The following is a 21,441-nucleotide window of genomic DNA, read 5'->3' as shown; positions in this document are numbered from 1 at the left end:
CGCGATAAAGATTTCACTGGTCCGTTATTATCTTTTAAAAGAAGGTTGTTGAAAGGTTACAGCTCTTGGATTTAATGGTTTTAACTACTTTGCACAAGTGTACACAAAGCTGTACATTGTGTATTTTAATGGTTATTCAAACGAAGAACTGAAATAAAAAACTATTTTCATATATTTTCAGAAAAATCCAATTGTTATATAATGTTCGAAAATATGAAAAGAGCACGCACGGTTGTAGTCTGACGCTCTGAAACTACAAACATGGCGTTCAAAGAGATTTGGCGCCAGCGAGTGTCCAACTTCCTCTTCCAGGTGGTGACTGATCGATTAACAATCGATCGATGAGCTACAGCACAGGTGAGGCACAATATAAGAAATATATTAATGTAACGTCAAAAATAATATTGACATTAACTATATAACCCCCTAATGGGTCACACTGAGGTCTTTTCTCAGATTAATCGCAAATGTATGTATGTCAATCAATCGGCTACAATTAGCTTAGCCTTTAGCCAGACAGCTATTAGATTAAAGAAAATGTGCACAAAAGTTCACCAAACGCTATTAAATTTAAAATTAGGTTCATAAAGTTTGGTGTTAACCGTGGTACTTGTTAAAATGCTTTTTTTTTTTTGACTTTATCACGCAGGTTTCATGATGTCCAGATATTCTACAGATTTTGGCTATGGGCGGAAAGAATCTCATAAGAACAACTGTAGCGCCAATGGAGCAAATGTTTCGTCTTTATTTAAAGAACGGACTTTGTCCTTCAGTTGCCTATCTGCTCCCACTAGAACCAGTCTATGCACAAAAACAGACCAGTCAAATGTTACCAAGCCACGACACGTGGCTAATGGGTACTTGAACCATGATAAGGATAAGGCTAGCAATGCAGCTCCTGTAAGGGCGAAAAGGAAAGAAACATTTTTAGCTGCAGGAGGCATTGTGGTAAACGGGACCACCGATGAGCCCCATGTGTTGGCCACCTCTGAGCAAAGAGCAACAAAACCTGGCCCACCTGAGACAGCAAAGGTGAAAAACAAGAGGTAGGGCTGAATGTTCTGTCAAACAAATTAAATAAAATGCAATCTCAAATGGGTAATAAGATTCAACATTTGGTGTTATATTTTACCTGTACATCTTTGCAGTGGTGTAATATCTGGTTTTGAATTGAAATTGCAGTATCTGCTGAATTATCACTGTTTCTATATTTCTTTAAAATATTCAAATGTTTCTGCTGTAGGAGGAGTAAAAAAAGGAGAAAGGTCTGCATTGAAGGCACACAATGTATCTTAAGGTAAGCCTCCTTGTCAGATGTCACATGTATGGCATTAAGGCCACTCTATTTGAATTAATAATAGAGTATTTTGTTTTTAATAAGTCAAGTTGGATAATCAGTTGCTTAAAGTAACGGACATATGGTTGTTTAAGCTTGCTGTGCCTCTGTTTACTGTACAGCGCCAGTTACACTAACTAGCATAACCCAACATTACTTATACAACTTAAAATACCGAAATAAGCTAAACTAACCCGAGGCAGCCCGATGCAAAGCCTTGCAAAAACATTTTATATCATGGAGTTTCCGCTCTTGAAATAAATGCGTTGTGTTCTCAGTATTTACCCACTGTTTGAGGAAATACTACAACATAAAAACCACATATATAAAATGTCATGGTTTAGCTGGAAATTTTTTAACCATTTAGTAATGAGCATTTTTATACGGCCAACTTGACATCACAGTTGCCAGGTCTCGGGTCACAACCAATAACTGTGATGTCATTTTCAGTCGAGAACAAGTGGCAAAATGGCCGCCGCCTGATATGGACAAAAACAGATGGAATTTGCCTGTTTAATCCATATCTCTCAAGTGAAACATTATTCCGAACACTGTGTTTCGACTAGTTGGGCTGTACAGAACATATTGGGGTTTGGCATCCCTTTGTGTCTGTGATGTCATCAGCTAGTCTTATCTCAGTAATCAGTTGGCCTTTTATAGAGGCACTGAATTTGCGGATCGAAAGAAGTTAACATTGCAGCCACCGGAGGAGGAGGAGGAAGACTGGGAAAAAGAATGTGAAGCTCACTTGCAAAAGACACTTGCCCTTCAACCTTATGGTAAGAAATGTTTTGTCTTTTTAATGCATGCCTCCCTCTCCTTTTTATGTCCTATTTATTTATTTATTCTCCTATTTATATCTTCCACTACTATGCTAACATGGACAAAGTAGAAGTGAATTATTGATGAGCCTTCCAGTTTTGAAGTTGTATGTTCTAACTGCTGAGTTGACACAAAGGCTCTTAATTCTCCCTCGACGCGAGTGTGAAATGCATATTGGCGTCATTGTCATTTTAGTCACGGCTGTGAAAACTGACAACCATCTTGTGCTCCTTCTTTCTAGGTACAGAAGATGCATTTGCGATGGCTTTTCAGGATTTAACAGTGAAACAATGGGAAGATGTGCCAAGCACAGCCAGTTACAATCCAGCCATCCACCACCCAGGCCCACTCCGGTTGTTCCGCTCCAGAATCGCTATTGAGCCTGAACAGTTTGCCGATGCGTAGGTCCGCTTTCTACTGATCATCATGATTTGCTGCAGTCCAACTTGTTAGCCCTTAATGGCAGTTTTGAAGATCAAGTTTGAGTAATTCTGAGGTTTGTTTTCGTCATTGAAAACATAAGTTGAAAAATATTAACATACTTGTAATTTGTTTTTAAAAGTGAATATGAGATATTATATTGTAGCTTTTATTTCATATTGTTACAGTCCGATTTTACTATTGTTTGTCGTTTTGAATGTTTTTGCCAGATGAATACGACTTTTTTTATTCAGTTTTAGTAACATTTTAGTCTAAGCGCTTTTAATTTCCATTACTAATCATTGCAGTTGATCATTGAGTTTTATTAGATAAATAATTGGAGTTTTCAATCCTGTGCAGTGTACAATCAGTTTTACTTGCATAACGCCGCATGTAAAATCCAACTAGTAGATTGTCATTTATTGGCTCTGACCTGCTATACACTTGCATAACTAAAATAAATCAGATGTTCCGAAGCTTAAACCTCGCTTGATTTTATTCACCAGTTTTTCTAATCACCAAATTGGGCTTGTTAACGCAATGACGCTTTCTGGCCACTGGGTGGTGCAATTGTTGCACTTTCATGTCATTTTTCAGCAGCAACGGGAGTTGAATGAGTTCATTTCCAAGGCCCCTTGCTTGCTGACTGCATTTCTCCCCGGAGTTTTATCCACCAAGCACCGAATGCCGATAAGGCAACTGTTATCGTGCCAATTAAGTGTTTTTACAATATGAATATCCGTCAACAAATGGTCAATCAAAATGATGGGAGTAGACAGCTGTGCATTTTTATTATATTGTGTCGTATATTATTTAGGGTGTTACATTTATTGACTTTTTAGAAATAGATGCTTCCTTAAGTAAACACCGTAATCCTAATAGTTCTCTAGTTTTTTCTGCAGTCCCAATGGACATTTCCATCTGTCAAAAATACACACTTTTGTTTTTAATAATGCTTGTCTGTGTGTTTTGCTCATAACGTCAGTACGTAGTGCTCCAGCGTCACAAAATTTAATTCAGTCATCTGGTTCCTGTGTGTGAGCTGTCAAGTCGTGTCTTAATTGATTGGGAGACTTCAAGTTTCTACCACGATGTGGTAATTAATGGATGCTAAAGAAAGAAAATGTTGGTTGCTTTGCCAATTGAGCGTAGATCCTCTCATCTATCCAGCTGCAAGATCACATTTGGCCACCATCAGTTGGCAGCGCCAAAAGATGAATTCCTCTTTGCTCATACAAACAGCATGCTCCACTTTATGTTGTGTGTATCTGTGCATGTGTGTGACTCACAACCAATCAAGTCTTTCTCATCTTGCCCTTGGTATGTCTGCTCATCATCTTCCTCATTGATCCTGTCCAGTACAGTATGCTGGCACGTAAACAAAGATGGCCGCAGTTAGCTAACCACAACCAGGCCCAAACAGTAGAAAAACTGGTTCACATTTGACCATTTAGATGAGAAGCCAGCAGTCTGCAGTCATCTTGTGTAGATTGCTAAAAGATGGAAAGCCTCAATCCGGCGAGTCGTATGGCAACTTTAGGATTTAGTTTCACAATATGACCTTGAGCTTATTGAATCAGTGTTAGGGATTTGATGGATTGCTCCATCCTCGGAAGAAGTGAACTTTCTGGTGTGCCTTTAATTCTTGTGAAGGATCCTTTTCCGTTGTGACCCGACCCAGATGGGAAGTAGCCAGAATGTCATGGTCGGTCATTGAAGGGTCGCAGTGCGGACCCAGAAATGGTGCAAGCCCTCATGACAATACACAACGTTTCCTCACTCTAATAAATCAACCTTGCATACTCTCGACAGTCCCTCTTGGCCGCAAAACCCTTTGCCTGATTTTTTTGTTGCTTCTATCTGTAATCATTTTAGTCCTCTCGGGAGAATTGTTCTGAAATAAGGTCTTGCCACATGTGGTGAACACAAGAAAGGCAGCTCTTTTAGCCAAGTCGGTGAGTCAGGACTTTTTTCACCATAGTATTGTGAAAGCGGAGCACAGTGTTACTGCTGCTGGTAATGAAACTGTGTGTGTCCGTGTGTGTGTGTGTCACTTTGTGCTGTGTTAATGCAGAACAGTTTTGCTGTAATGTGATTGGTGTTCAAATTGTTAGCACGTGGTCCTGTAAAAACGCTGTGAAGTTCCTGACGGGTTGCTCAACTACATTTTGAGAAGATTCTTTTGTCATTCTGGTCTTTGGTTGGCTTACTTTGACCAGTCATTTCTGGACTGTAAAGTAGACTCGTCTTAAAGCGACCTATATAGTGACATATGAAACGGGCCAGCGTGACTTCCATCTGCTCATTCAGCTGACAGCATGACAACATTGCTATTGATCCAAGAATGTTTGCAGAGTTTGTTTCAAAATCAGTTCCAACTTGGAAAAAGAAGTCTATCGCTACCATATTTTCAACCGCACCTCGTAACACATCTAGCGCCAACCTTTGAGTGATAGTTTTAATTTGACATTGGCAGTTGTCTGAGCTTTCTCAAGTATAATAATTTTATGTTGTCAAGAAATCCAATTGCTTTTGTATTTGTTTTAGCTCTCAGGCTCCCTGCCACTCAAACAAAGCATATGAAGAATACATCTTGAAATGAAAAAATAGTTTGGGCAATGACAATACTCAAAAGAATTTCATCAGTAAAGTGCTAACACTGATCGCTCAAGTACTTGATGTGGGATCGAGTTTGCAAGGGCACAGATTTTCTACAGATGTCATTTTTGGTGTTACTTTTTTCTCCCGGGTTCCTAGAGATGTAACTCTGGGGTCCACACAATCTATATTATTATTTTATTGTACATATTAAACCACATACTTAACCCCAAACTTAGCATTGAACCAAATAAAACAAAGTTGCGATTGTGACGTAACACCCCCTTAGAAGTGAGGCACGGGGACTTGCTAAATATAGCCACGAAATTGCTAAAGTGGTAATAATAACCACTTTCTGTCCACAGCCTTGTTGTTAGACGAAGCAGTTAACTTTAGCCAAATATATTTAATTCAATTTGATTGAACGAAGCCGATCGGAATATTGAAGTTCCTGCAGTACCCGTCTAGGCCCAGATGGGGGCGGTATTAATCAGCCTAGCCGCTATTAAATAGCGTGTTGAGATGCTGAGCTCGTAGCTCCACGCCAGCCTGTAATGACCTGCTTGTCTGGCTGCTTTGCCCACCTGTCTGCCTCTGACAAGATGGCTTTTAGGACACCCACCCATCCCCACTTTCCTCCTTATTAGTTTTACCGCAGCAGCTTCCAAACGCTTCATTCTCTCTTCGCGTGTCTTTTGTCTCCATGCACGCCTGCCAGTTTGCTGCTGCTGTCTGGCTCCCTTGCCAAGGGATGTCAGGATAACAAGCGCTCTGCAGACCACTCACATACGTGAGTAGGGAACTGAAGTTATTGTCAAGAAGGAAACTTGCAATGGCAAGATGGAAGATGATGCATTTTGATTATCTTCAGGCTTACATTCTTCTTCTGTTCCTCTTATTAGATGAAGTCTACGGAGCCGTGACAGTCACACTGTTTCTCTCTCACTGTATACACGCACACACACAATGTGGTGACGTACTGAATGGCTGGAAAGACGTTTGCCGTTCTGACCTCTGTCTCAAATGAATAATTTGCCATTCACAGACAGGAGTAAGGATAAATATTTAAGGGGGAACTTGTTTTTTAATCTGCTGTACCTCTTTAAATTTACTACAGAATATACAGACACTAGTAAATAAAAAATATGATTGCGTATACTTTGAAATATCAAAACCTTACACCGATGGCTGGGAATAGTTCACGTGGTAAATCTTATAACTGTCATTTGTGGTCTCTTTAAGAGCTACACCCCGTGTAAACCAGGTTTTATTGCTCTTAGGGGTGACATATTTGACAGCGATGCTTCAATTCTGGGGTTTCCACAAAGTTATGACATCAAGCCAAGTAGGAATTCCGACTTCAGGCGGCCTTGTCGGAGGTCAGACTTGAACACAAGTCCAAAAAAGAAAATAAGAAAAAAAATACAAGGATGCTTTTGGCCAATCCCATACTTATCCAGACGACCCATTCAGCACACCACCGTTGTTCGTAGCTTTAGCTTGTCATCTGTTGATCTGTTTGTGTTGCTGTGTGAAAGAATTTTCGCTTGAGAAAGCACAATGGAAAGTGAGCAAATTAGTAGCAGCCTTTCTTCTTTGCCTTGATCAGCAGTGCTCAACCCAGCATCCTCATTCCCCACATTGCTCTGTGCAGCGATAAGGACTTGTAGCTAGCTTACTTAAACGCCTCCCACGCCCGTTTCTATCATACACACATGCACTCTGTGCACCATACATCACCCAGGAATCTGGCCTTTTACAGATTACATGCACTTTCCTGTCTGTTTGCCTCTCCCACTTTCTCGTTCAATGTCAAATGCACACAAAGACCCACTTGAGCTTTAAGTTGTTACCCAAACATTACCATTTAGCCCGTGTGTGGTTCCAGCTACGTCCACATTTCAAAGTAGCGTTCCAGAGAGGGGAGGATCAGGCCGCATATAAGAAAGGAATTTGACTTGACTGTCGTAGTTGATATCGGCGCACTCGTGCTTTAATTTACACCTTTGCGGTAGCCGCTGTATGACATCAGCTTTTTTTTTTTTTTTTTTTACACTTGTCTGACAACTATATTATGCAGTTTTTTTTATTTTATCTAAATCGGTTGGCACACTGGTTAGCATATCCGCCTCACATTTCTGAGTTTCAGGGTTTGATTCTGTGTCGTGCTTGCATGTTCTCTCCATGCCTGCGTTGGTTTCCTCCCACAATCCCAAAATATGCACAGTAGGCCGGTTAGCCGCTCCAAATTGTCCGTAGTTATTTGTCGATGCACGCTCAAAGCTATGTAACCCAGTGCCGCTAGCATAGCGAAGGCTGCGGAGACAAAGGCTGAGAACACCGTATCCAGGACGAGCAAGGTCGTCTGCAGGTTGATTGAATGCTTGTAGGTACGGGTGACCTCCTTTGATGAAAGAGGGAGGAAGAGAGGCGGGATTCTGTTCCACATTCGGCTTGCATCTTGTCCGATTTTCTAGCCAAGAAGATAATGTGAGATGGACTTGAATGCTTCTACAAACCAACTTGGACTTCAACACCAAAGTGACAGCCAGTAATTTTAAGAGTCTATATGGAGTTAATCTGTAAATTTGTTTTGTCTCAGCTACTGTAAATCGTAATTTTTTTTTTGCTGCTCCTATTATTGTCCATTAGCACAGCCATGGTTTCCACACAGCATTAATCACGATGACAGACAAGGTTGGTGAGTCAGTTGGCGTGACCGTCCATGTGAGTCAAAGGGGCTCCTCCGAGCGAAATGTAACAGACAGGCTCCGAACCTCACGACGGGGTGCAAATGTGAAAATCACAGCGGTGCTAATCTAGAGGGCAAAGACAAAGTGTGAATGGGGAAAACCCGTAGGGCTACTTTTATTTTTGCTGCATTGTCAAAATGATCCTTGCGCAGAACAAGTGAAATGTTTGCAAAAAGTCAGCCAATGCCAAATGGTTAACAACAAATTGTGAACCCCCTGCTAGTCACTTCCACCTCCGAACTGTAGAGGGAGCCCTGGCTCATGCTTCAATTAAAACCAATCAAGCATTTCAGCACAAATAGGCCATACTCCTTATTTTGTTATCATTCTTTCAGAAACCTTTTTTATTCCTTTGCGCATCCTCCCTCTACTCTTCCTACCTTTGCAAAAAGTCTTCTTAAACTCCCACACTCATGACCTTCGCCGCAAACCTCGCTCGGAAATCCAGTGTCGTGATCGGAGTGTCGAAATTCGAAGACAGGCTTTTGCTTCTTTTCCTAAAACTCGGCTCCAGGCAGGCTATTTAATGCTCCGCTCAGGATACATGCTTGGGTTTGGAATTTTGCCCGCTAGTTGTGGTGCCCTTATATCTATGTCTGCTGAGAAATGTGCCGATGTGAGGAGTGAGGTGTGTGCGTGAGTGTGTTTTGGCAGGGCCCACTGCATCCTCTGGGGCGAAGAGGGGGGGTCATCGGGGGCGCTCGGTGTAAACAGATCTTCTTGGGCATTGGCAAATCCCCCGGCTTGAGCGTGCGCTCTTGACTATTCCTTCATTTTTCTCTTAAGCGCACACAAACACTCCCAAGCCATTCACACATCGTTCTTATCAGTTGAGCAGAAGGTTCACCCTGGCACACAGTCCCCCCCCCCCTGTGGGCCTCCCTCTTGGATCCAGGAAGTGGCTAAAACCAATCTTGAGTTTCCCCCTGCCTGGCTTTGAAGCTGTCAGGTGGAAAAGAAATACACCGTGCTATCCGCCACCCTGGTCCAAATGTCTCCACGCTCTTCAGAGAAAAACAAACAGCAGGTCACGAGGACACGAGAACCTCTGCATATAAGCTGAAAGATTCAGGCTAGTAGGTAAAGGTGTCATTTATCAGTTTGGGAGCCAAACAAGGCAGCGACTGAATCGGCGTTATGCTTTTCAGCACTACCCCCCCCCCCCAACACATAAACACTCATCCGCTTTCGCTCAGCTGGTGAGAAGACTCCGAGCTGTCAGATTGTTTTACCGTGTATACTTAATATTCCGCTCGTGCCGCTCGCGTGGAAATTTTTTCTAAATTGGGCTACACGGACTCGTAAAAAAGAGAGCAGGCATATCGGAGAGATTGTTGTCAATCACGGGAGGTCGCAAGAAGAGAAAACGCTTTTGAATATGATTAAGCACCTTGAGGGTATAATTGGTGTTCATCACAAGAAATTATAAGCTTACAAGTAGTGGCTTGATTTTTTTTTTGCTTCTGCGCTGATGCTAAAATGTCACATGACTTGAGGTAGGCTCACACTTTGGTTCCGTTCAGATGATCTTTGCTATTGTAGAAAAGGTCACTTCCGGTCAGTTGAGATGAATTTGAACGCTCGAGTCTCATGTTGTCTTTTCTGTAGCAGGGAATTATAACATGCAACGTAGAATGTAACACATTAAGAAGTACATGAGGATCTTCAGAATGATCCTCTTCCCATGTGATTCAATCACAAAAAGACGCTTTGTCTCCTTACGACCAAATCCCTGTTTGTCTAACAATCAGCTGACTGCTTCCTGACCTTTTTGAGCCAAGGCACAAGTTTTACATTAGAAAGATCTCACAAGCCACCAGCTAACAAGATTGTCATTTTTATTCATAGGCCACGATGGTGTCAAACTCAAGGCCCGTCCGGGTCACCATGTCATTTTATATGGCCCGCGAAAACAAGTCATGTCAACTCGCACGATCCTTGCTAAAATCCTGCCAACATTTTTAATTTACATGTGCAATAAAAATAATGTAGAGATTTTGCAAAAAATATTTTGTTTTGAACAGTGATTGAAGAAAATATTATTTCTGATTTCAAAACTACTAATCCATCCATTGTTGTGTATATGTATTAATATGAGAGGATTAAACATTTATTTGGTGTCACTGTCATAACGGCCATCTGAAGGAAGCCAAAATGGCCGACGATAAAAAGTCTGGTATATGCAGATTCTGCGAAAGTCCTTCAAAACCTTTCACTCTACAGCGCTCTCTTGTTTTCGTGTTCTGGCACAACCCCCGCACCCACCACCCCCAGTGTGTGTTTACTAAGTTTCAGGAAGGCTCACTTTGCCAGCAGCGCTGAAACAATAGTGGATGATTTTCTGGTTGGTGCGCTGCGAAGGCTTTCGCCTGCAAATAACTTGAGGGAAACTCCTGACTTGCCACCTAATGCTTCTCCTCCTTCTTCTCCTCCTCTTCACCCCCCCCCCTTTCTGATGACTCAGAGAAATGTGCTTGGCTTCTCTCCCGCTGCCAAAACACAAAGCGCTGTCTGATGAAAACAGAGTGAAATCGACAGTAGATTCCTTCTCAAGAACGGCTGGCATGAGACTTTTAAGCACTCTCACATGTGTTTAAAAGGTTAAAAAGAGTGAAGGATGTTAAGGTGAGAAAATCCAAAATGACTTCATATTTATTGTAAGGCCAGAACTCAATTCGGTGATAAGTTTGGATTGATGCCAGGGCGAATATTTTATTTTTGCAAAATAATAGACTAATTTCAGGTGTTGCTCGATGCCTGGGACATTTTTCTTACCTCTCCTGTAAAAATTGGTTCCTACACTGTCAATACTACTTCATTCCATTTGTCCTCTTTGTCTTTTCAGGAATATTTTCCCATAACATTTTGCTCGTACAAATGTTTTGGCTTTTAGAGTGTTTTTTCTTGTTTGTCATGGAAGTTCAAATGACCTTGAGTGACCTCTGACTGCCTGCCTTGACCTGGAATCGTCCTCTCTCTCGTTCGCTACTTCCCAAATGATGAGCTCGAGGAGCTTGCTTTCTCACCACCCCCCAAAAATCATTATTTGATCTTTCTTCCCGAATGTGTGTGTGATCTTGTGCTTGGTCTCTCTTTAGCTTTCCATCATAATCCACTTGAATATTCTCTTTCTTTCTTTATTCATCACTAACATCTGCTTGCCAGAAATCTCACAACAACACACCCTCTGAAAGCATCATATTTATCTTTGTGAATAAGAAATATGGTCTCACCCCAACCTCCAAAACACAACCCGAAAAAAACAATATAGCATTAGAACACACTGCACACAGATGTAAAGATGTGGCCATCACAGAGCAGCTGTTTTTCTTGGCACAATTTTCCCATGTATTCAATTGTCAAGTTGGCTACGTACAATAGCATCTCAAAAGTGAGTGTCCCTCAGGGTTCTTAGTTTGGCCCCGCATAGTTGCTTCTTTTACTTTGTTCTGCGCTCTCAAATATCTTTGTCCTGATCAAATCGCTCATCGCCGTACTCGTGTTAAGAGTCGGAGCGTGCAGCCAACACACACAACACAGAGCTGATCAAATGTCTTGTGAAACACTTGTGATAAATTTGTTTGGGGAAGTGATGCACTAGAAAAGAAAGAGCAAGCCACTCTTGGCACAGTTGAAATGTGTGTTCATGACAAAGACAATATTATCACTTATCTATTTCTTTTTCTCAGGGAATGAATGTACTCTTGCACACAAGAGTGAGCCGACTACTTGTGCCACTACAGTTGAAGGAGTGCGTCGTATTAAAACCTTGTATGTAGTGTAATTAAGTACAAACATTATATGAAGAATGGAGGAGGGGAATTTAAGTATATACCATATTTGCTGTCATTATTTAGCCAACTGTTGAGGGATGGATAACCTGTTCACACCATGCAGTAAATCTCCATACAGGAAATAACTGTGAGACTGTTTAGGGGCTGCTGTTTTGGTTAGCAGCAGGGGGCTCAACCACTTCTCCATCATGAGTTAACACAACCATGTTGCAAATGGGAAGCTCGAAGGTGTTTCATGGTGGTCCTGTCGCAGCTCGAAATCCCAGAGTTAGCTCAGAAGCAGACTAAGTGGTGTAAGTGTGTGTCATATACGTGGGCAGGCTTGTGTGTGTGCTTATGTCTGTGTGTGGGTCTGTGTGCTTGTGTGTGTAGGCTTCTTACAAAAGTAGAGCGACATCTTGTTTGAAGCTTGCCACAGAGACTGCTATCAAACACTGCCGCAACGCTTTGCCTCTTAGCCCTGACTCACACACACACACGCACACACACAAAGCCATAGCACACAAAAAAATTATTATAATCTGTATGGAACCTTGAATACCCCAGTTTTAGGTTCTTTAAACAGGTTGGCAGTGTTCTTGCACTGCATGGTGGCTTACTGCGGCTCTGATAGGAAGTACGGAAGATGCCAAAGCTAAAAATGTATCAGGGGATTTCCTATGTGACTCAAACAGCCATCTTGTTGCTCGCATTACAGTGGAAATGAGTTTTTACATGCAGCAAGAGAACAATCTTCAAAAAAGTGCCATCAAATTATTATTGTGATTGTGAAGTTACTATTGGCCTGGTCAAGATGAAATTTGAATTTTTACAACCTCCAGTGTCACTTGTGAAAAGATTGAGGTACATTTGTGTGTTGGCCACAGGTGACAGTTTTTTTTAAAAAAAAATTCTGACAGTTTCCCTCCTGAGGCGTGTTTCCTACCTCCTCGAGCTCTCATTTTTGCCTTTTTTTTTTAAAGCAAATATTCTGAATAATAGACTTGCACAACAGGCTACTTTTCCAATCAAATCTGCTCCATATTCGGTCGAGCAACAGAGGGATTATTTCCATAATATTCATTACTAACCGCCAAAATTCAAATCAAGTGCGCTCGTACGTATCTGTGAAAAAGCCTGCTAAATTCCCTCAAGTTTATAATTACTACCTGGAAATACAATACAGTCTATAATCTTTTTATTGTACAAATGAAATGAAGCACCCCCCCCGGAAAAGAAAAAAAGATTTCGTCTAACAACAAGATTGACGTTTATTACTATCATTTCAACTTTCCCATGCGACAAACCTTCATTGCACATTGCTACTTGAATGCTGATTTTTTTTCTCGCCTCATGAACCGTTTGTCATAATGATACACATTATAAACTATAAGTCAAGTCAAGTTTATTTGTATAGCCCTAAATCACAAGCAGTCTCAAAGGGCTTCACATAGACAAAAATTGACAATTATTCTCAAAGCATGCCCTGATCTTAAGCTCCCAAAAATAGAGAGCAAACAAATCCACACGCCATAAAATGACTTTGGGAATAGATCCGCCGTATGGTTGCCTTTTCTGGCACTTAAGCCCAATGACTGATGTTGCTCGTGAAAACAAGTCAGTCAAATGCGTAAATTCCTGTCGTGAGGATGCTGGGAAGAAGGCCAGGCGGGGATTGTAACCATGTGTTATGTGGGATGAAAAAAGAAAGGCAAGTGGTGCTTTGTATAAGGAAGGATGTCTTATTAGGCATAAGTGGATTTTTTTTCTTTTTTTTTTTTTTTTTAAATATGCTTTTTCTCGCACGTCTTGGCCATGGTGTGAAAACTTGATGACGTTTCTTCCGTTTGGTGACTTCTGTGTACTTCCTGCTCATGAGTAAATGTAGTTTTTGATAGTAAATGATTTTTTTGAATGGAGTTTTTTGTTTAAACGTGATTAATGGTATGTTTTAAACACACATTTTAATACGTGTAAAGATTAGAAGTTAGTCCGAAAACTGATTGGCAATAAATCATTTGTGACGCCAGTCCTGGAACTTTTCTGACACGCCTCATATAATTACAAATAGATAACGAATTGATGGATGTCTAGTTTTGAAATGAGAAGTCTAGATGTTGGTAACGAAAAAAATGCTCGCAATATCAGTTATTAAAAGTCCAGATTTTTTTTCCTCCTTTTAGGGAAGATTGCAGGAAGAAATATGAAGTCGACGCACATGATTTGTTTTATCTGGCCACATAAAATGATGTTCCATAAAAAGTTCCTCTCACATCACGTCGACGCGAATTATTACGACCTTGCAAACAGCGGCGAGTAAAAACACTAAACTGCTCGCCGTGTGTGAAAATGCAGCGAAGGAAAGACCCGACCCGCCCGCCACCTGTTGCGTGTCGAAGCAAATAGCCGCGACCTCGCACTTGACTGTCACTCGGGTGTGAACGAAGCCTCCGCTCCCAAATGACCTTCTGCCAAGTGCCCCCTTCACTCCTCCACTTGTCATGGATGTTTCAAAACCATCTGACCTGGATGTGCTAGCGGCTGCCTATTTTGGGACAAGGATGGCAAAACCGTCTGCTCCACGCAATGACCATTGGGAGGGGGGAGGGAGAGTTACATTAAAAGTTCTTTTGAGAACTTTTTTTTTTTTTAGATCATGCAAAGACACATTTAAGTCAGCAACCTGTTTCCAATGTACTGGAGCAGTGAGCAGGCATACCTTTTTGAAGATGAACTCCCGATGGGTGAATTATGTGTTTTGGCCCTGGAGAGTTGGAAGGGGGGGGCTGCCAAACAGGTTGAGCGATCCCGCATGCCACACACAGCGAGTAAGTCGACTGTTTACATCTGAAACAACGCCTGCGTTCGCCCGAGGTGCACGATGATTCAGATCGAGCCAAACGGACGGAAACACCAGCAGCTCACGCGGTGACTCGCGTGACCTTTTAGCAGGGCTCAACTTTTATCATACGTGTTCATTGTAGGCAGGCGTGTGACATCACATCTCCGAGGCCGGGACAGTATTTGTAGTCGTCCCCCGTCACCGGAAGCTCCAGATGATTGCAAAATCTCAAAATAAGCGCTGCCAATGTTATTTGTCAGGAAAGGACACTTGAGCCTGTGCTGCATGATTGAATTCCAACTTGTTGAGCCATTTTCAAACAGGTACATTGTCTTTGTTGGGTGCAGTTAATCACTTGGTGGGAGTGGGATTCCGAGGAATGTTGTGGTTTGCCAAAACTGCTTCAGGAGCAAAAACACTCACCACAGATTCTTGAGACATGACGAAGAGTATTCGCAGCACATAGCAGAGAACAGATGCAATTAAAAGATGGCCTCTTTTTTTTTTTTTTTTTTTTGACACTAGTGTTCCCTCGCACTGCCAACCGTCTCAATTGTCACTTTGCATCGTGACAAATTTTCAAAATACTGTTTTACATGGCAATTGAGAACATTTTCTTGGAGAACTGGAGGAGGTAAAATGCGTGACTGTGTTTCACGGATTGGAGAAATCAATTTTTAGATTTTTTTTTTCGTTGGGGTATATATCGGTGGTAACATGTGAGTCTACTTATCGTACTTCGCACAATGTCCAGTATTTGTTGTTGTTCTTGCTTTCTTCTTCACTTGACAGCCCTTAATGAGGTCGCACCTTCTTTTTGGAGTGTCTAAAAATAATAACTTTTCCTAAAAAATAGCTTTAATAGAATAGATAATAAATAGAATAAACAAATTAGTGGATTACACTTAAAATGGCAAAGTTAGTGATTTATGCTAATCTTCTCAACTCAAGAGCCAAATTTCCAACAGATGCTTGAGATAATGATGGATATGTTAAACAACACTGCAAATTTTAAGATATGCGGGATGGCCCTTCACACCATTGCCAGAATAATCGGCCTTGGCTTCTTTTCATAACAAACGAATGCCATGTGTTGTCCATCAATGATTGTTAGAATAACATCACGTCTGACGCGTTATTACCCAAAGTAACTTTATGCTTTGGCGGTGACTTATTAATGCAGAAATACTGCTTATTTTATGGAGATGATTTTGACAGGACAACGCGGAAGCACATTGGGAAAACATTGCAAGAAGGCACAGCTGTGGAAAAAAGAGGGTGTGTGGATTGTCCCCGGTGTAGAAATCCGAGGGAAAGATTTGCTTTAAGCACTTAATGTTCAAATTGAGTCAAAATCCTTTTTTTTCCCCCCTCTCCTTTATTGTTTGGTTTTAAAGACAATCTAACACGGGGTACTGTTTTGAACCATTTGGCACTTGTTTTGACTTTTTCTGTTGAGTTGTAAAGAGAATTTATCTTTTTTTTAATACCAGCCATTAAAACCGGATACTTTTTATATCCTCTCTGTATTTGTTCTATGGTGCAGATCCATTTCAAAGTTATACTTTCTCTTTGACTCTTGCGATTCAATTCATGTGGGAATTAGCAAATCACTTTTGTCCAAGCAAAAAGATTTGTGTCCTTAATTGTGCAACAGAAATAGAAAACCACAAATGACAGCATAGCAAAAACATCCTCATAATGAGTTAAATAATACAAATAAATCAGAAATAACCACAAATAGACATTCGAGGTCTCATATACCGATTTCTTTATTTAAAAATTGTGACACATGAAGAATTCAACAAACACGTGTAGAACATTTTACAAGCCTTTTCACGTTAGCACTTTTCTCTCTCGCTCTCTCACTCTCTCATTTTTTCATTCTCTCATTGATTGAGTCCATCATTAGCCACAGTCACATACAGTATAGGGCGGCCATTGAAAGCTTTTTCTAGTTGCTTTTGTACACAGCCACGAGCAGCGCGCGTCAAGACAATCAACCCTTTTGAAGTTAACTGCCAATGAACCCGCCGACCTTAGGTTAGTCTAATTTCAAATGCTCCCTTTGGGACTCATCCACGCCGCCTCAGGCCATCGCCACTTTGTGATGGCACCATGTGATTTCGGCATGGTCGGACACGGACGCACGCACAAACGGATCATAAATTTTGCAAGCTTGTTCTAGTAATCAAATTCAAAGAGGATTCAGAGGAAATAAGAACTTTTATAACCCTCAAATCCATTTTTTTTTTTGCTTCCTGCTGGCCTCCTTTTCATTTAACTGCCTTTTTTTTTTTTTTTAAATGACCTTGCCCTTACCTCTCAGAGCGCTTTGATTTATTAGCCACTTTTTTAAAAAGTGCCTGCCTATGTGTGCTTTAATGAGACATCAAATTAGAGGAATCTTTTTTAGCATATTTAAAATGAGACACACAAACTAAAGTTAAGCAGAATTCAGTTTTGGATGGAATTGTATGAACTTTTGTTTTTTTAATTTCAAGGTTTTTTTCTGTTGGCATCATCAATAAAAATTGGTGAGCCGGTTACAGAGGCAGCCATTGATTGATTAATTCATTATTTTTTTTGCTATTCATTCATTCATTGATGCCACAGCGGTTGTATGTTTTAGAAGCGGACGATTTTTTATGAAGAAGCCACGAGACGCAGCGTGGCGAAAGACCTCATGACTGCCCACGAACATGGCGGGAGGGGCCCGTTCGGCCTCGTTGTGGGACGCTTTTGTCTGATAAGGAGTCACGCACCACGCCCGATTTAAGTCATGTGCTTCTCATTGCGCGGCCACACAAGACAGCCAGGATGTGTCTGGCTTTTTTTTTTTTTCTGCGAGCTGATCCTTTATTTCCCAGAAATGCTATTTCACGTTTGTCTCCTCCAGCCTCTAATGTGCATCCAAGCGGCCGCCACGCGCCGCTACGTAGATGTGCTATGCATGTTGAGTGGGTGTGTCCATTCCCGGGTCGAGGTGGGAAGGGAAGGGAAACTTTTTGCCGCCTCCCGGGGACACTTCCTCCACACCCACGCCACATTCTGATGTATTCTCTGGACGCCATCGCCAGATCTGAGATTAATATAGATACATGCCCAAACACATGAAAACATTTGTATGGCCCATTTGAGTGTCGTTATCGCTCATGAACAGATGTCAATGATGATCAAAATTTGATTAAACATTTCAAGAATCCCCCATTGTCCCACCTCGACTCAAACGCTGGATGCTTCGATGTATCTTGTCCGCGTGAGATCATGGAAACAGACGAAGCTGCACTCACAACACACCCACGATAAATGAAATATTCCGTCAAGATCTGAAACTTGAAGACGCGCACCACTTTCGATATCGCCGACAGCCTCGTTGAAAATTGCCACGTCTTGAAAAATCCCAATAGGTCATCCCCAATTTTTCATTCAAATCAGCATAGGTCAGTGAAATTTAAAAAGAATTAAATGCAATGTGTGAAAATGTATGCATCACTTCCTCATACACACAATGATAATTTCCCTCTGGCCTGCCGACATTGCTACAGTCCAACTCCATCGGAGTGTCAGGCAGTCTCCAACACAACACTTTTGGACCTCCGAAAGGAAAAACAGCCCTCGTGTCTCGTCAAACATCACTCCTGGAAAAATCCATTTGTTCGACTGTTCTAATAGAGAGAGCAGGCTTGAGAAGCATCGAGACCACACAGACATGATGACACATTTAGAAGTCTGACAGTCTGGATACAAATCAATTTTGGGACTGTGGGTTATCACGCCACGAAGAACAAAAATATGGAGTTAGTGGGATAATTGCCACTGCTGGTCCACTATCTTATTCTTTTAATGGACACTGGGATACACTCTTGTGTGACCATTAAGAACGTTAAAATGTCACATCAAACCTTCAGACTGCCGAGGGAGCAGCTGCGGGTCCCTGACCTCAAACTAGCTCCGAGAAACTGAACTCCAGCACTCATCATCACATGTATAGAAATGTTCAGGTCTCACTGAGTGGTCACCCAGCTCCACTTTTTTTATTACTCAACAATTCAAGAGTGTGACGGTGCATTCTGTTACACATAACACACAATCGAATCGTGTCCCGGCATGCCTGCAAGTGTGCAAAACTGCGCCGATGTAGTAAGTGTGTCTGTTTTAGTATTGGAAGCCTGGCTTGTAACTCACACACAAATCTCCCTCCGGCTAGGGAGAGAGGGAACTGGAGATCTGCAAAGGTCTCAGCGGAGTGGCTCCATAGCTGCTTGGCAGGTCAGCTGGAGGCGTCCTCATAGTTGGAAGTTTCAGCATTGTGTCATCACGGTCTGATTGTTGACACACAAACACACACACTCCAGTCCGCTTCATTAGCAGTTTTGGATTGGAGACAAAAATTAGCATGAGAGAAGATGGAGTTAGAACAGGATTATGGACTTTGCATAGTTAATCAACACATTGCTCATTATTGCTTTTTGCTGAATATTCAAGATGAACCTCAACTGTATAAGCGTAATTCAATTGAACTTAGTCTAAAGTTGTTAACGCAATCTTTGCACACTTACTGTCATATGTTCAATAATTTTTTGTCATTAAAGCTTCCCCTCAGCGAGCCTTTAGCATTCGTGTGGGGGCTTGAACACCGCAACATGCCGTGTTGGTTATCTGTGAGCTGCCTGATGGGGCAGAGTTGGTTTAGTGTAACAGTAGTATGGCGACGGGGTCGGGGGTCAAACGTGCGGTGGGCATGCGTGACAAGGAAATTAATGACGTGTAGTAATTTACTTTATTCCACCGAGCAGATGGGGCAAAGTAGTCGATGGCAATAACATCAGTAAACTGATTGTAAATAATTACGCCTTATCAGTGGCAGTAAACAGCACTCAAGTTTACATTTGCAAAGTTGAGCAAAATCTCGTCCGACTGATTAAAAAAAAAAAACTCTCAAGTCAGGGCACTCGTATCTCAAGGCACCACTCTGAGTTTCCCTTTTTGAACAGATTCCAATAGTCTTCCGAAATGCACCTATATATGAGGAAATACGGTAGCTACTCAAGCTTAAGCCAAGCTATAATTTAAAAATAAAACATGATACCAAATGAAGTTTGAGGTTAAATGGGGGGTACTTTTGGATGAAGCACAGTGTCCCTACTTTTACTTGCGAGTGACTTTCAGCTACGTCTTTTCCTCACTTGGACCGGCACATGCTCACAACACTTTTGTGAGCCATATACAGTAAAAGAAAGGAGAACGTGCGGGAGGAGGGGGCGGGGGGTCTCGGCACCACTCGGCTCCAGCTCCACTTCCACTGGTGACCCCGCCGGTGTAAATCTCACGTTTTTGAAGAGCCTTAGAGTGAAGTCGCTATTTAATGACTCGTTCTGATCGTGACTGTTTAAGTATTGTGAAGCTACGATGAAACAAAACCCTTGGCTGTACATTTGCTTTGCAAAAACAAGTCCAGTTTTTTTTTTTTTTTTTTTTTGCACTCCTACTCGTTAAGCTTGCCTCATATTCACACCCACTTCGAAGCTACAGCAAAAAAGCAACACTCCGAGACAGATGACTGCGAATTACAATTAATGGCCGCAATGTATAATCTAGACAAAACCAGCAAGTGGGTAGTTTTTAGTTTAACTGACTTAAAATGACAAAGAAATCAAAGAACATTTTTATTTAAGACAATAAATCCAAACATAGATGGAAAGTATGATTTTGTACTCACAAATAAATTCTGGCCTAATAATCAATTTATTTCACTGTTAAATCATAAAAAAATGAAAACACATTAAGGCAATACAAATTGGTTGAGCTTTAGCATTTTTATAATTTGGCAACTTTTATGTACTCACACTAATAACTATCCCCGTGTGCTGCCCTGGAAAAAGTCATTTCATCAGAAAAAAAAATGATGATGATGGCCCAATACTTTAGCACAATATTATATTCTTTAGAGGGTAGTTTTGCACAGGTCAGATTGCAACCAATGAGGCAGGTGTTCTAAGATTTATCTCATCGTGCTGCCATAAACAGTGCCAGATTAACCAATTTAAACTAACACCAACTAACGTCACAGATTTTTTTTTTTTTTTTTAAATAACAGCCTTGTCACAAATGGTGGCCTGAAAATGAAGAATTGCAATTATTCATGTTGCCACGGCAACCCTAAATTGCCTACTTTTGTGGTCGCTTACATTGTTAGACCAACGAGGACATCGTTCTTGTTCTGTTAGCACACTTCATTTGATTAATGTGAAAACAATCCTCTATTTGGCAAAAGACACCTGATTACAACTTTTAGGTACGATATAAAATGTCACGTATCACATTTAATCTTGCAAATATATCTGCATATAAGTCTCTTTTAAAAAAAAAAAAAAAAAAATTTACTGGCTGTCCCTTATTCGTTCTGTACCAAAATTAAATCTGAACTTCCAGCAGCCAAGTGCAAACTCGAGCGTCTCCGTAAATCAAGAGCTTATTTTGGCATTGTGAGTGGCTGCCGCTTGCGTTCAAGGTGTACGGTTACCAACGCTGGATGTAACGGATACACAGGCGGCTGCAAAAGATACACGCACGGCCGAACGTTGCATCATTTCACTTCCAAAGCATGTCATGGATAACTTATTTTGAAACCATTCACTTTCAATCAGTTAAAGAACTCAAAGTTCCAACCCTGAACTCCAGTTCCAAACATTGAGCCCCGGCGGTGGCCATGAGGCTCTGCTCGATCCCTAATTAGCTGCAAATCCTCACCAGTTCTTCTTATTCTCGACCGCACCATGCTCCTGCCTCTTCTTTGCAAAATGGCCACCTTTTCATGACAGCAAAGAGGTGGGAAGAATAAAAGACTCGGAGCTTGCTTTGGGTTTGTTTGGTGAGCTTTGGCAGCCTCTTTGG

General features: G+C 41.4%; 1 protein-coding gene and 1 long non-coding RNA gene across 2 annotated transcripts; one reads left to right on the top strand and one right to left on the bottom strand.

Annotated features, from left to right (window-relative positions):
- Positions 1-166: 166 nt before the first annotated feature.
- On the top strand, positions 167-3,061 carry LOC119124154. Its single transcript, XM_037253837.1, has 5 exons — positions 167-357; positions 650-1,046; positions 1,244-1,297; positions 1,997-2,115; positions 2,400-3,061. Exons 1-5 carry the CDS (start codon positions 342-344, stop codon positions 2,561-2,563), a joined length of 750 nt encoding a protein of 249 aa, XP_037109732.1. The 5' UTR covers positions 167-341; the 3' UTR covers positions 2,564-3,061.
- Positions 3,062-17,193: 14,132 nt separating this feature from the next.
- On the bottom strand, positions 17,194-21,338 carry LOC119123410. Its single transcript, XR_005098051.1, has 2 exons — positions 18,733-21,338; positions 17,194-17,827 (listed from the first exon to the last, which is right to left on the bottom strand). It is a non-coding gene; the product is annotated as an uncharacterized LOC119123410 (long non-coding RNA).
- Between the last annotated feature and the right edge of the window lie 103 nt (positions 21,339-21,441).

The sequence above is a fragment of the Syngnathus acus genome, chromosome 1 (assembly GCF_901709675.1).
Source record: "Syngnathus acus chromosome 1, fSynAcu1.2, whole genome shotgun sequence".
Lineage (NCBI taxonomy): Eukaryota > Metazoa > Chordata > Actinopteri > Syngnathiformes > Syngnathidae > Syngnathus > Syngnathus acus.
Note: the sequence above shows the minus strand (reverse complement) of the source record. Positions and strands in the feature narration are given on the sequence as shown.

Bases quoted from the DNA above. Each gene is read 5' to 3' on its own strand.
- LOC119124154 (XM_037253837.1), top strand. The intron at 1,047-1,243 runs GTAGGGCTGAAT...TTTCTGCTGTAG, and splicing joins GCAAAGGTGAAAAACAAGAG to GAGGAGTAAAAAAAGGAGAA. The intron at 1,298-1,996 runs GTAAGCCTCCTT...GGCCTTTTATAG, and splicing joins GGCACACAATGTATCTTAAG to AGGCACTGAATTTGCGGATC.